The 12,195-nt window shown below is 48.2% G+C and overlaps 3 protein-coding genes across 3 annotated transcripts; 1 reads left to right on the top strand and 2 right to left on the bottom strand.

Annotated features, from left to right (window-relative positions):
- Positions 1–469: 469 nt before the first annotated feature.
- On the bottom strand, positions 470–1,261 carry AO090011000517 (uncharacterized protein; the record flags this gene model as incomplete). The annotated part of the gene is made up of 1 exon (XM_023232987.1): positions 470–1,261. One exon carries the CDS (start codon positions 1,259–1,261, stop codon positions 470–472), a length of 792 nt encoding a protein of 263 aa, XP_023093535.1.
- Positions 1,262–3,088: 1,827 nt separating this feature from the next.
- On the top strand, positions 3,089–8,739 carry AO090011000515 (putative UDP-glucose:glycoprotein glucosyltransferase; the record flags this gene model as incomplete). Its single annotated transcript, XM_023232986.1, has 6 exons — positions 3,089–3,234; positions 3,308–3,661; positions 3,724–4,555; positions 4,610–4,870; positions 4,926–7,792; positions 8,736–8,739. The coding sequence occupies 6 exons, from the start codon at positions 3,089–3,091 to the stop codon at positions 8,737–8,739; spliced, it is 4,464 nt and encodes a 1,487-aa protein (XP_023093534.1).
- Positions 8,740–10,844: 2,105 nt separating this feature from the next.
- AO090011000514 (exosome non-catalytic core subunit RRP40) lies at positions 10,845–11,663 on the bottom strand (the record flags this gene model as incomplete). The annotated part of the gene is made up of 1 exon (XM_001826088.3): positions 10,845–11,663. The coding sequence occupies one exon, from the start codon at positions 11,661–11,663 to the stop codon at positions 10,845–10,847; it is 819 nt and encodes a 272-aa protein (XP_001826140.1).
- Positions 11,664–12,195: the final 532 nt, after the last annotated feature.

Here is a 12,195-nt window from a genome sequence, read left to right as displayed (position 1 = left end):
TTTGTCTTTTTGTGATATATCTTGTTACTTTCGGGTTGGCGGCGCAATTGCTAGCTCCAGGCGTCTTTGTCAGTCTTTCAGCATACAAGAGGAATTGGCGTGTTATCTTTTCATTGGGAGTTTTGAGCGTGGTGGAAGAATTTCTCCCGGGTTGAACAGGAGAACCTCAACAACAGCAGCGAAAGATAAAATGGCTAGAGAAAAGCCTTGATGAATGTTACTAGATGATAATGATTTTACGAATTGATATCTGTTGTTAGTTCGTCTTAGAACTGGTGTAACTCATATTTGCATTTCCGTAGATAATAGATCTGCGAACCCATGTATAGGAGCGAGCACGGGTAGTCTCCATGTCTTCAACATGATCACAGCAAGGTCTAAAAGTGCATACGACTGAAGCTTCTCCGTCTGTAGGGGAAACACCATCGTTTTCATGAGGGCGTCCCGAATACAATAATCAAGAAGGGGTTTATAGAAGAGGGATAGATGTAGCAAACTTCAGGATTGAGAACCCGCTTTTCTTCGCATCATTCAAAACCTCAAGTGCCATATCCGGAATTTTCGGAGAATCCATACGTACAAAAAGGCTCATGTTATTTAAATGAGGCAATTTTGTGGTCCGAGCATCTGAAAGACCCTCAATTAAATGAGAGATGCATTTCAGATGATCCTCATCGAAGGTCTCGAGATACAAGTTGAACCTTTTAAGAGACGCTGGCAACATATCGATCAGTCTGGGCCAGGCTGGATTTCCAACCGACTCAGTTTCATCCCATTCTAAATCTCTCATCGACGGATCATACGCGGGGCCGCACAGCATATCGACGCCTAAATCAAGGACTTCCAACTTTTGAAAACGAGTCATATCCACCAGTGTTGCCCCTCTATTACACCACTCTGTGAGAGTTGTGACCGACAATTCCTTGAGTGTCTTTGCACAGATATTTTGCACCGTATCCAAAAATGCACCAACGTTCCAGTTATAACCGCAGCCATGCCACTTGGTTTCATGAGAAAACTCAAAGATCTCCAGGTTTGGGATTCGCGATAGTAGCTGTGATAGCTCCTCTGGGCCAGCGACAGAGGATTCTATACACAATTTCCGCAAGTTTGTGCTGTAGCATTTCACCACTGGATCGAAGGCGTATCCAGTGTACCCATCATCCTTGAAGATGCAGCTACCCAAGTAGACTTCGGACACAGAATTAATCGCTAGTAATGGTACAAATGGTGTCAATCGGGACCTCTCTTCATAGCCCATGTCACGGGTAGGCTGCAGGACGGAGAGCTTGGACAACGGAGCATTGGGAAATTCCTCCTGGTGATTGGCCCGGTGTGTGATCAGACTGAGTACCGACCACAGACGTTCGTTAGAAGGATCCGCTTCGTCCCAGCGTGGATGTAAAGCTACCTCTCGCACTTGTGGTAGCAAGGTTAGGAGAAAGACGTCTGCATCTATTGTGGACTCTTTGATTCCTCCAATCCAATCATTGGTATCCCCCCCGTCGGCCTCAATAAAGGGCGACGCAAGCACCAAGTCCCTTAGAGTTCTAGGTACCCCGACTTCCAGGGACTCTATCACCTCGTCATCGTCATCGACATCTCCATGCCCTCGAAGGTCAATGGATTGTATGTATTGCGCCACAGGGGGATCCAGCGCAATTTGTTCCAATAGCCCCCGTGTAGTCACAATCTTGATGCCCGTTTCTTTGGTAATCTCATCCCAATAGTCGCCTAAGCTGGGTTCCTCCTCTCCTTCTGAATTTTCTTCGACTTTTGTTGAAAATTTAAAGTGTCGAAACCGTTTCCGTCGAGTGGTGTATTGCGCCCGGAACGGAGCGCTGGCGGCAAACATGGCTTTACAAGAGAGAGCAGCGGCTTCAAAACCAACTGGGATCGTTTCTTGTACGATCTGCATCAAGAGCTCCAAGGGGAGATCAAGCAACGATGGCATCATGGGCAGGGGTTGAATGAGGCTAAAAAAGGTTTCAATTGTATAAGGAACACAATATGTTTTGACGATAATTGGGTTGTATGGTTAATATACTGGTAAAACTCAATTATATTTGGTGTAAAGCCCACTTTTGCTCGCTTACCCGTTTCTCCAGGCTGCTCACATCTGGAGAGAGTTGCCTAGTATGTTGTAACCTCGGTCACTGCTTCCCACATAAATATCGCTGTCTGCCGCACGATTTCGCAACTTCACATCAACGTCAAGAATGAAGCTTTTCAACCTCATACAACTCAAAGTATATGAAGATCTTTTGAATATAGTATTTCTAATATTATGAGGATTTAGGACTGGTTTTCGCAAACTCTGTACGACATGAGATTACCGCAATTAATAAATTCATGGCTAAAGGCAATTCAGTGACCGAGGTTGTATCAGCTGAAACTCTATATAGCCAGGATATGTGTCACTCTCGGCTTGCATTCAGACATTTTATGACATGCTGTTCGAAGTATATCCCGCTTGGCGGGCATTAGGGGCTGTACCTAGGTAGATTACCCCGCCTAAGCCCTATGCTCCAGGATCAATCACGGAGCAAAAATCGGCCCTGAGCTAGTCCTGTTCCGGAAAGGGAAAGGTACATTGGAACTTGGAGCTTGGAACAAGTTTCCGTAGAAGAATAGTTTGCTAGTAGTTAGTATTAATCCACAGGTCGCTGGGCATGAGGAGCAAGAGCTGTCACACTGGTGACCCATGGATGTGAGCAGCCAATAAGGGGCCGGGAAAGAAGACACGGAAGTTCTGCGCAAGAGGCCGCTGCGCCTCCCGTAGAAGCTCTCCATCAAGGCGCCGAAGTGGCCAGAACGCATGAGGTGACCATTCATTGTTTCACTCCTTTCTAGACGGGTAGTCGGGGATCAGTCTGTATCATCCGGCATCTCCTCCATGTCATATCGAAATATCGTTGCATGAGATCTCATCCTCTGTTGCATCCCTCAAATATTGCCTGCCTCCTTCGCCCGTTATGCTTACTTTGCTTTGACTTGAGACTATAATTAGACCTGCTCAATTTGTGGCCAGATAAACCGCTATCAATCGATTTCTGTATACACGGATGTGCTGAAGGCAGCAGCAGACATGATATCCGGCATTGGTCCTGTCGCTTCATGGCGACTTTCTGTAATTGTCGCTGCTGTGCTGACCTGCCTCGTACACGCAAGCCCATCAGTCAATGTTGCTTTACAGGCTTCATTTGACTCGGCACCGTATCTCATAGAGCTTCTGTAAGCAATCTTCCCATGGGCCTTCATTTTCTCAGATTACTTTAAGTCAATTGCAGTGACTTATCCATTATAGAGAAACTGCCGCAGAAGAAAACGCAACTGCCTATTTCCCACTGCTGGACCGTATCGCCGATGGAGCCTTCGATGATGCTGTGACCGACAAAGAAGTATATAATCGTTTTTTACAGGTCATACATGAGGATGGCCACCTGAGAACTCCTGAAAGCCTTTCATCGTTTAAACTCTCCTTGGCAATTCGCTCGGCAAGCCCCCGAATCGCAGCCCACTATCAATATTATAATGCTTCCGTACAACATTCTTTGATGGCAGCGCAGGACGCAGCTTGTCCGGTATGGGTACACTCAGATGGCAAACAGTACTGCTCCTCGACCATGGAGCGTGCTCAGCAGGATGTTTCTGGAGACTTGTGGGTGGCACTCTTCTGAGGATGGGAAACCGGGCGATACACTAACCTGTTATCTTTTCCAGGCACCCGCGAGAACTCCCGTTTGATAGAGTCCTGGGTGATATGTCGTTGCCTCCGGCCGTCTTGTACGCGGATGTGGCATCGCCAATGTTCAAGGACTTCCACCAGACGCTGAGTGCTTTGGTAAAAGAAGGACAGATTTCATACCGAGTACGATATCGGCCACCTCAGCACTGGAGCGCTCGACCACTTTTTGTTTCCGGCTATGGTGTTGAACTTGCATTAAAGCGAACCGAATATATTGTGATTGACGACCGAGATGCTGGACAGAAAGAACCCAGCAATGGGGAGGCCAACAAGGCAGGCGATATAGAAGGGGACGCCCCAGATGATCTTCGGCCACTCTCCTCGTCTGAAGTATCACGGCTTGGTGTGAACACTGTTAGCTACGTGATGGATAGTGCCAATCCTCTGGATACACTTGTGAAGCTCTCGCAGGATTTCCCAAAATACTCCGCCAAAATAGCAGCTCACAATGCCACTACCAAGCTCTTGCAAGACATCCGCTCTAGTCGATTAGGAATGCTCCCATCTGGAGTTAACGTTATGTGGATTAACGGGGTCCAAATGGATCCTCGGAAAATTGATGCATACTCTCTCCTGGACCATTTGCGCCGTGAAAGAAAATTAATAGAGAAATTCAGAGATCTAGGGATCTCTGCGCAGGAGGCTGTAGATCTTCTGTCCCACAAGCTTCTTGGGGAGTCTTTAGAACAGGATGCACCTCAACGTTACAATTACCGAGATGAAACCGAGGGTGGTAAGGTCCTCATATGGCTGAACGACCTTGAGAAGGATGCCAAATATGACTCTTGGCCAAGCGAGTTAGGGGCAGTAAGCGACTCTATATGATGTGCTACTTTAGGTATCCATGCTGATCGTTGCTAGTTCTTGCGGCCCACATTCCCAGGTCAACTTCCGCCAGTCCGCCGCGATGCGCACAACATCGTTGTCCCAGTAGACTTGACTGATACTGAAGACATGAACTTTGTAGTCAAGACAATCCAGGTGTTTGTAAAGAGAAAGATACCTGTGAGATTCGGCTTGGTTCCTATTGCATCTTCTCCTGGATCTACAGCTCAACTTAAAGTCGCACATTACCTCCAAGAGACCTTCGGTCTGGCGAGCTTGATTCAATATCTCGAGGAGGTAAACTCCAATAACCCCAAAGGCTGCACATTTGCCAGACGCTAACTCTCCCCAGTCTTTGTCTTCGAACAAGATCGCATCTCCAGATAAAACTTCCTTCCAAGCTGCAACCAAGGAGCGGAAAGTCCGCGCTGATAGAAGTGCCTTGTCGCTTGAAGAGGTTCTGAAACATGAAGAGCTCGATGAGATAGTGTCTCGAACAGTTAACTATCAGAATCGTCTCAGGATCACAGGTGGATCATCGTTGATATTCATCAACGGCGTCCCAATAGTCCGGGATGATAATTGGGTGCAAGAGATGAGCAACAGGGTAGGCAAAGACCTGCAGTCACTCCAGCAAGGGATCATGGATAATGCTTTTGAGGAAGACGCATGGCTACCAAAGTTCTTCCTTTCCCAGGCCTTCGATCGTCGCAACCCCTGGGTGATCCCGGAGGATCCAAAGGATATCCGGGTTGTTGATCTGGCTAAGGTGTCGGCGTCGCAGAAAGGAGGTTTGGGTGTGCTCCCGCGCATTGCCTCTAACAAAGACAACGCTCTCGACAGCGTTCATATGATTGTTGTTGGTGATTTTGATTCCGAAAGCGGTACCAAACTGCTCACTGCAGCGTTGGAAAGCCGGCAAAAGCATGATGAAGTTGAGATCCTCTTCCTTCACAACCCGGCCCATGTACCTACCGCAAGTGGATCCATAGCTGTCTATCAATTGCTGAAGGAAAGCCAAAACGTGGATGTCACACAGGTCCTGGCGGATATTGGGTCTTCTGGTGTCTCTCTGCCAGCCCATAAAGAAGCAGAGATTGCCCGATTTTGGGCATTACAACAGCCATTGGCTGGCGAGCTTGGCTTTGCTCCCGGAGCGAGCGGTGTTGTTATCAATGGCAGAGCAGTTGGGCCTATACCGAATGATTATACAGTGGTGCCAGATGATTTTGACCAGCTCTTGAGATATGAGCTCACGAAGCGCATAGGTCCTGTTTCGGAGGCCGCCAAGGAGCTCGAGATTGACTCAAAGCTTTCTGGACCTTTGGCTTTTGCTAAACTAACCTCTCTAGCGACTCTCTCTACTATCTCTGATGTCCCGGAGGGTATTTTCGAATCGACTCCGGACGTCCGAATGAACCTCTTTGATAAGTGGAACGATTCGCACTCGGTCGTGACCGTCTCTAACTCTGAAGATGCGGCGATCACAATTGTCGCTTCTATTGACCCGACGTCTGAAGTGGCCCAGAGATGGCTACCGATCTTGAAGGTACTTTCAGAATTGGCAAGCGTCAGGCTTAGACTTTTCTTGAACGCCCGGGAGGAAATACAGGAGCTTCCAATTAAGCGTTTCTACCGCTATGTCTTGGACCCGGAACCCTCTTTTGCCGGTGACGGAGCTGTATTGAGACCTGGTGCCTCTTTCTCGGGTGTGCCAGTTGAGGCACTGCTTACCTTGGGCATGGATGTCCCATCGTCTTGGCTTGTAGCTCCCCAGGACTCCGTTCATGATCTTGATAACATCAAGTTGAGTACCTTGAAGGCAGGATCTGATGTTGATGCTATCTATGCATTGGAGCATATTTTGATAGAAGGCCATTCGCGGGACTTGACTACAAAGACTCCACCAAGGGGAGTTCAGTTAGCTCTTGGTACCCAGGAGAACCCATATTTTTCTGACACCATCATCATGGCCAACTTGGGTTACTTCCAATTCAAGGCACAGCCAGGACTGTGGCAGATTAATCTAAAACCGGGCCGCAGCGAACGTATATTTAAGCTCGACAGCGTTGGTGGCATGGGTTATGCTCCGCAACTCGGAGATGAGAATAATGAAGTAGCGCTCCTTTCCTTCCAAGGCAAAACCCTTTTCCCTCGCTTGTCGCGCAAGAAGGGTCATGAGTCCGAAGATGTTCTAGACACAAATCCTAAGCCCGGATCTGCCATGGACTACGTCTCTAAGGGGCTCAACTTTGCCTCCGGCATCCTGTCGAGCGTTGGAGCCGGCTCTAAGCTTAGCACCACCGAAAAGCAAGCCGACATTAACATCTTTTCAGTGGCAAGCGGCCATCTATACGAACGAATGTTAAATATCATGATGGTATCAGTGATGCGGAACACCAAACATTCCGTCAAATTCTGGTTCATTGAACAATTCCTCTCTCCCTCCTTCAAGTCTTTCCTCCCCCACCTAGCCAAAGAATACGGCTTCTCCTATGAAATGGTCACCTTCAAATGGCCACATTGGCTCCGTGCCCAGCGCGAAAAACAGCGCGAAATCTGGGGCTACAAAATCCTCTTCCTAGACGTTCTCTTCCCCCTTTCCCTGGACAAGGTCATCTTCGTCGACGCAGACCAAGTCGTTCGCACAGACATGTACGACCTCGTCAACCTAGATCTCGAAGGCGCTCCTTACGGCTTCACACCCATGTGCGATTCGCGCCATGAAATGGAAGGCTTCCGTTTCTGGAAACAGGGTTACTGGAAGAACTTCCTCCGCGGCCAGCCTTATCACATTTCGGCCCTTTACGTGGTCGACTTAAGCAGATTCCGTGCTCTGGCTGCCGGCGACCGTCTCCGTGGTCAATACCAGATGCTCTCTGCTGATCCCAACAGTTTGAGTAATCTTGACCAGGACCTGCCGAATCACATGCAACATCAAATCCCGATCAAGAGTCTGCCGCAGGAGTGGCTGTGGTGTGAGACATGGTGCTCCGATGAGTCTTTGGGTCAGGCGAGAACGATTGATCTATGTAATAACCCGCAGACTAAGGAGCCTAAGCTTGATAGGGCTAGACGGCAGGTTCCCGAGTGGACTGAGTATGATGAGGAGATTGCTGCGTTGGTGGAGAAGGTTGCTCTTGAGCAGCAACAAAGTGAGGAGGCACAACCTGACGATGAGGGAGATGAAGATGATGGGGTATGGACGAAGGATGAGCTGTAGGTTTACATTATATTATGTGTTTTATCTCGTATTTCAATAGATATATGATTTGCGCTGAATTATATGGTATATCGACTTAGGGTGTTCGAGGTGTGAATGAGTGCTCGAACAGAGGTTGAGCGCCGAACCTATGCGTGGATAGGTAAAATTTAGTAGATAGGAGACATAGCCTAGGTCGACGATAGATCAATTCTTTCAAAGCTAAGGTATCAAGGCTTGGATCGAAAGCCTCGGAAACTTGCTCGGCTCAAACGGACATCTACACATTTACGAATCGCAGATGCATTTTCGAGTCCGAAGTCATTCTTTGTTCTGAACTATACATGTGGATGATGGGGTATATGAATAAAAGAAAACACAACTTTTTAGAAAAATAAATAGCAAGAACTTCATCGCCCAACAACACAATTATGATCCATTTCACCAACGCTTAGACAAAACTTGTGCAAACATTTGTTTGTTCATCATTCGTCAGTAAATCCCTTATACATATACCTCACACTGTGATTTCCCGTTCTTCTGTCCTTTTGTCGATAGACTCCGACAATGGCTAGTCGCTAGTAACCTCCATTTTTATATCGCGGGAAACAGATGAACGAGCCGAAGTAGAAGTTGAGGAGAGTTCTGCTACACGGCGTCGTTTCATGGCGCCTGCTTCCTTCGTGCTCTTTTTCTTAGACTTGCTGGGCTTGGGCATTGCTGGGGTTGACTCGAATTCTGATTCGGCCGAGTCGGAATCGTCGCTTTCACTTTCATCCGCCGATGAAGACTCTTCTGACGAGGATTTCTTGGGTTGTTGCTTGATGTTGTTTGAAGTCTTCTTCGGCGACTTTCCTTTCTCGTTGCCACTGGAGCTGGTTACATCGCTTTCACTCTCATCGGATTCCCCGTCACTTTCACTACTTCCGTCATCGGATGAATCGCTTGAGTCGTCTTCAGATGAACTCTTTTCGACCTTGTCCTTATTCTTTGGGGCCACTGGTGATGTCTTCGACATGCCGTTCGTCGATGTTTGTAGATGGGCGGGAACATCGGAACCTGTGCTCGAGTCGCTACCTTCAGAATCTGATGCGGAGGATGATGACGTTGATTGTTTTCTCTTTTGAGGGGTAGTCTTTGTGCTCTTCTTGGGCTCTGTAGCTTGTAACTGGTCTTTGATCTTGGGGCGTTCGCTCCGCTTTGCGTTAGACTTCACATCTTCAGTCGTATCACCAGAGCGTGAGTCGTCCGTTGATTCTGATTCGGAGTCGGGAGATGAGGATTTATCGTTAGAGGTGGATTCCTTTATAGATGCTTTGCCCGATTCCCCTGTCTTTCCATCCTGGTGCGCGGCTTCATCGTCTGAATCATCTGAGTGAACGTATTCAGCGCTTTTGTGGAGGGTCTGTGGAGTTTGTGAGGACGAAGGAGTGCCCGTCCGCGACTTGCGTCTGTTCTTCTTGGACTCTTTGACGGGGTCAAAAACAGCATCCGGGTTCCCTTTGTCGCGCAGTTGCTGAACCTTTTTCCTGGCCTTGCGCCATTTATCTGCACATTGCTGTCTGGAACGACAATTTTTTAGTTTATTGCTAATATGTCCCCAAGATATGAGCGTCTCGTCCATCTCATAGATATCTCGGCCTACGTCATGGCCCTTTTCCTTCAAGTTTTTCCATACAGCCTGCAAGGCATTCTGTAGCGAGCGAATTTCCTCCTCCGACCATGCGCCTCGGTTCATCGTAGTCCTATGCTCCAAGCGGTTCTTCCATCTTTGGACAACGTCGTCGTCACTCCGGCCTAACTCTTTAGCTATCTGGGCAAATTTGAAGCCATACCGTGCAACGAGCTGAATGAGTTCTTCGTCTTGTTCGTGAGTCCAATGATGAGGCTTCACGTCAGAGTTCTGGAAGTGTCGCCTCATGAAGCGGTACACTGATCTCCTATCCCGGTCAGGAAGAATCTTGTAAATAGTCTTCCAGAACTCAGGTTTCATGGTAATAGACGAATCACAAGGGAATTCAATGCCCTTCTCTCGTTCGGAGTGTTGAACCATCGCATCAAACGCATGCGACGAAAGACCATGGGAGTTACAGAACTCAATCTTGAAGTTTTCCAGCGCCTGAACTTCGTCTTGCGAGAAAAAGCCTGTAAGCCCTTTCCCCACTTGCTTTCTCTTTCCTTTCTTAACAGTCCCCTGCTGTATAGTTGCGTCATTCGAAGTCTCGATCGAAGGGCTACCATTGACTTGAGCTTTCACCGGGGAATTATCAGTTACGGTGGTAGATGCTTTCTCTGTATTGCGACCATCCTCAATGTTATCCGTAGGCGATTCAGTGAGCTTCTTGCGCTTCGAAGGTCTAGGTTCCTCTTCGACTGGGGGTGATAATGTCGCGACAGCCGGCTTGCCATGTTTGCTGGCTTTTCGTTTTCGTTTCGGCGTAACTGCATCGTCGGACTGCCCCTTCGATGTTTCCATTTTCTTGGCTTTCAAAGTTTTCGGGCGACTTGGCGTGAGATCTGACCCGTCTCCTTCTACGATCGAGGTCCAATGTCAGGTATCATTCAAGGGTCTGAGCTTTTCGCGCCGGCATCCTCTGGTAAACTTACGCGTGTGGTCGCGGATGCCATCTTCGGCCTTTTTAGAAGACCCGTTACCCATGGGGTGGGAGGAAGGGGGGGAAATGGATCGCCTGGATCTGGTGAAAGGAGGTTGTAGGCAGAGGTAAGAATGTAGTTAAAATTGACAGGAACAATGTTTAAAAAAAGTCAGAGTCAATTAGAAAAAAAATTAAAAAAGAGGGAAAAAAAAAAAAAAAAGTTCCGGCCGAGGGACACACTAAAGTTGAGAGCAAGACGGGGCGAACTGTTGCGGTCTTTTCCGCGCCCAAGCTTTAGAAATTTAGCGGTCAAGCCTTCTCTCTTTATTTTCCTTGTTTAATATAAACATTCCTTTGGGTATGCTTTGGGATTGCGCTCAGCGTCGTAAACTACTAGTAGTACATGAGGAATAACACCATCAACAAGAGATGTTGTATAATAAAAAGATAATATGGAACATACAAAGACACGTCACGATTCTATCTTCATTTCTCGTAATATCCTGGTCACCAGTTTCCTCTGATCTGTCGAGCTCAGTTCATGCTCATCGATGGTACTCAGGCATCGCCCGATTGCGACCGTCGCCTTAACAGCATAATCGCCTCCATTGGCACAATCCACCCAAACCTTGCCATTCCTCCCCACAGCGATCTCAAATCCACCGGCCTTCTCCAACTTCTTGCCCAGTTCATCCAAGACCACCAACCCTGCCACACCATCCTGTTGCTCCGCCGACGAGGAGCTCGCCTTTATCAACCGAGCCGCCAACCCTGTCGACACATCAAAAACCATACCCCCAGTCAACGGACCCAATCCTCCATCAGCCCGTCCCGTCGCCGGATTGACACACGTAAGCTCAACCTCCGCGCCAGCGCCCAGACCAGTCGACAACACACGAGCATAAACCAGATCACCCTGTTTCAACATCGGCCGTGTCTTCTTCGTCGCACCTTCAAATGAAAGCTGTCCCAGCAGCGCCTGGGGCGCTTGCGGTGTAATCATGCAATGGAAGTAATCCGGACTGGAGTGGTGGATTTGCGCTATCACGAGATCGCCGGGTGTCGGGAGGTAGCGACGGTTTGGGGTAGAGAGGATAGAGACGGCATTTCTTTTGTTATCTGTTGAGAGGAGCCCGGGTTGCGTGGCAGTTATGACATGGCTGGGGGGATTCGACGACGGTTGCGACAGGAGACGAAGACCTGCTCCGAGTCTCAAGGGAGCGGAATTGTTGGATGGTAGATATTCAGAGGGAACTTCGTCGCCTGGGAGTAGAATTAATGGCGACGCCATTTTGAGGGAGTAAATCAACCAGCCGGGTTGTTGTGGTGGTTTGTCTTTGCTTTTGAAGAGATCTGATGGTGGAGACTTGAAGGATCGCCCTTGGCTGTGAAAAGCGCAAATCGTTGCTTATCGGCTATCTTCACGTGAGAGATTGTTTCTGCGCCATTATATCAGTGGACTAGGCAATGGTAGTACTGGTGGTTACGTATAGATAACTCAGTAATATAACTTTAAGATCTATATTAACCATGCTTGAGAGCTACTCTGTGTAATGTTTTCAATGCGAGGAAGGGCCGGCTCCTATGACCTGTACAAGTTATTGTACATGCAATTTTGGCTTAGTCTAGATCGCACCGCCACCGCGCTATCGATAAGCACTAGCCACAGCTGCCCGCCTTCTTGTCAAACAGACCAAAAATTTTTTTTCTTCGTCTGGCAGAAAACGAAGGAAGAGAATCAGCCATTCCGAGGCGGAGCCCGAATTGTGTTCCGATTTCTATCTCCATTTTCTCCATTCCTCTCTACCTTGAATCCTTCCCTT

Source organism: Aspergillus oryzae, chromosome 7 (genome assembly GCF_000184455.2).
Source record: "Aspergillus oryzae RIB40 DNA, chromosome 7".
Taxonomy (NCBI): Eukaryota; Fungi; Ascomycota; class Eurotiomycetes; order Eurotiales; family Aspergillaceae; genus Aspergillus; species Aspergillus oryzae.
Note: the sequence above shows the minus strand (reverse complement) of the source record. Positions and strands in the feature narration are given on the sequence as shown.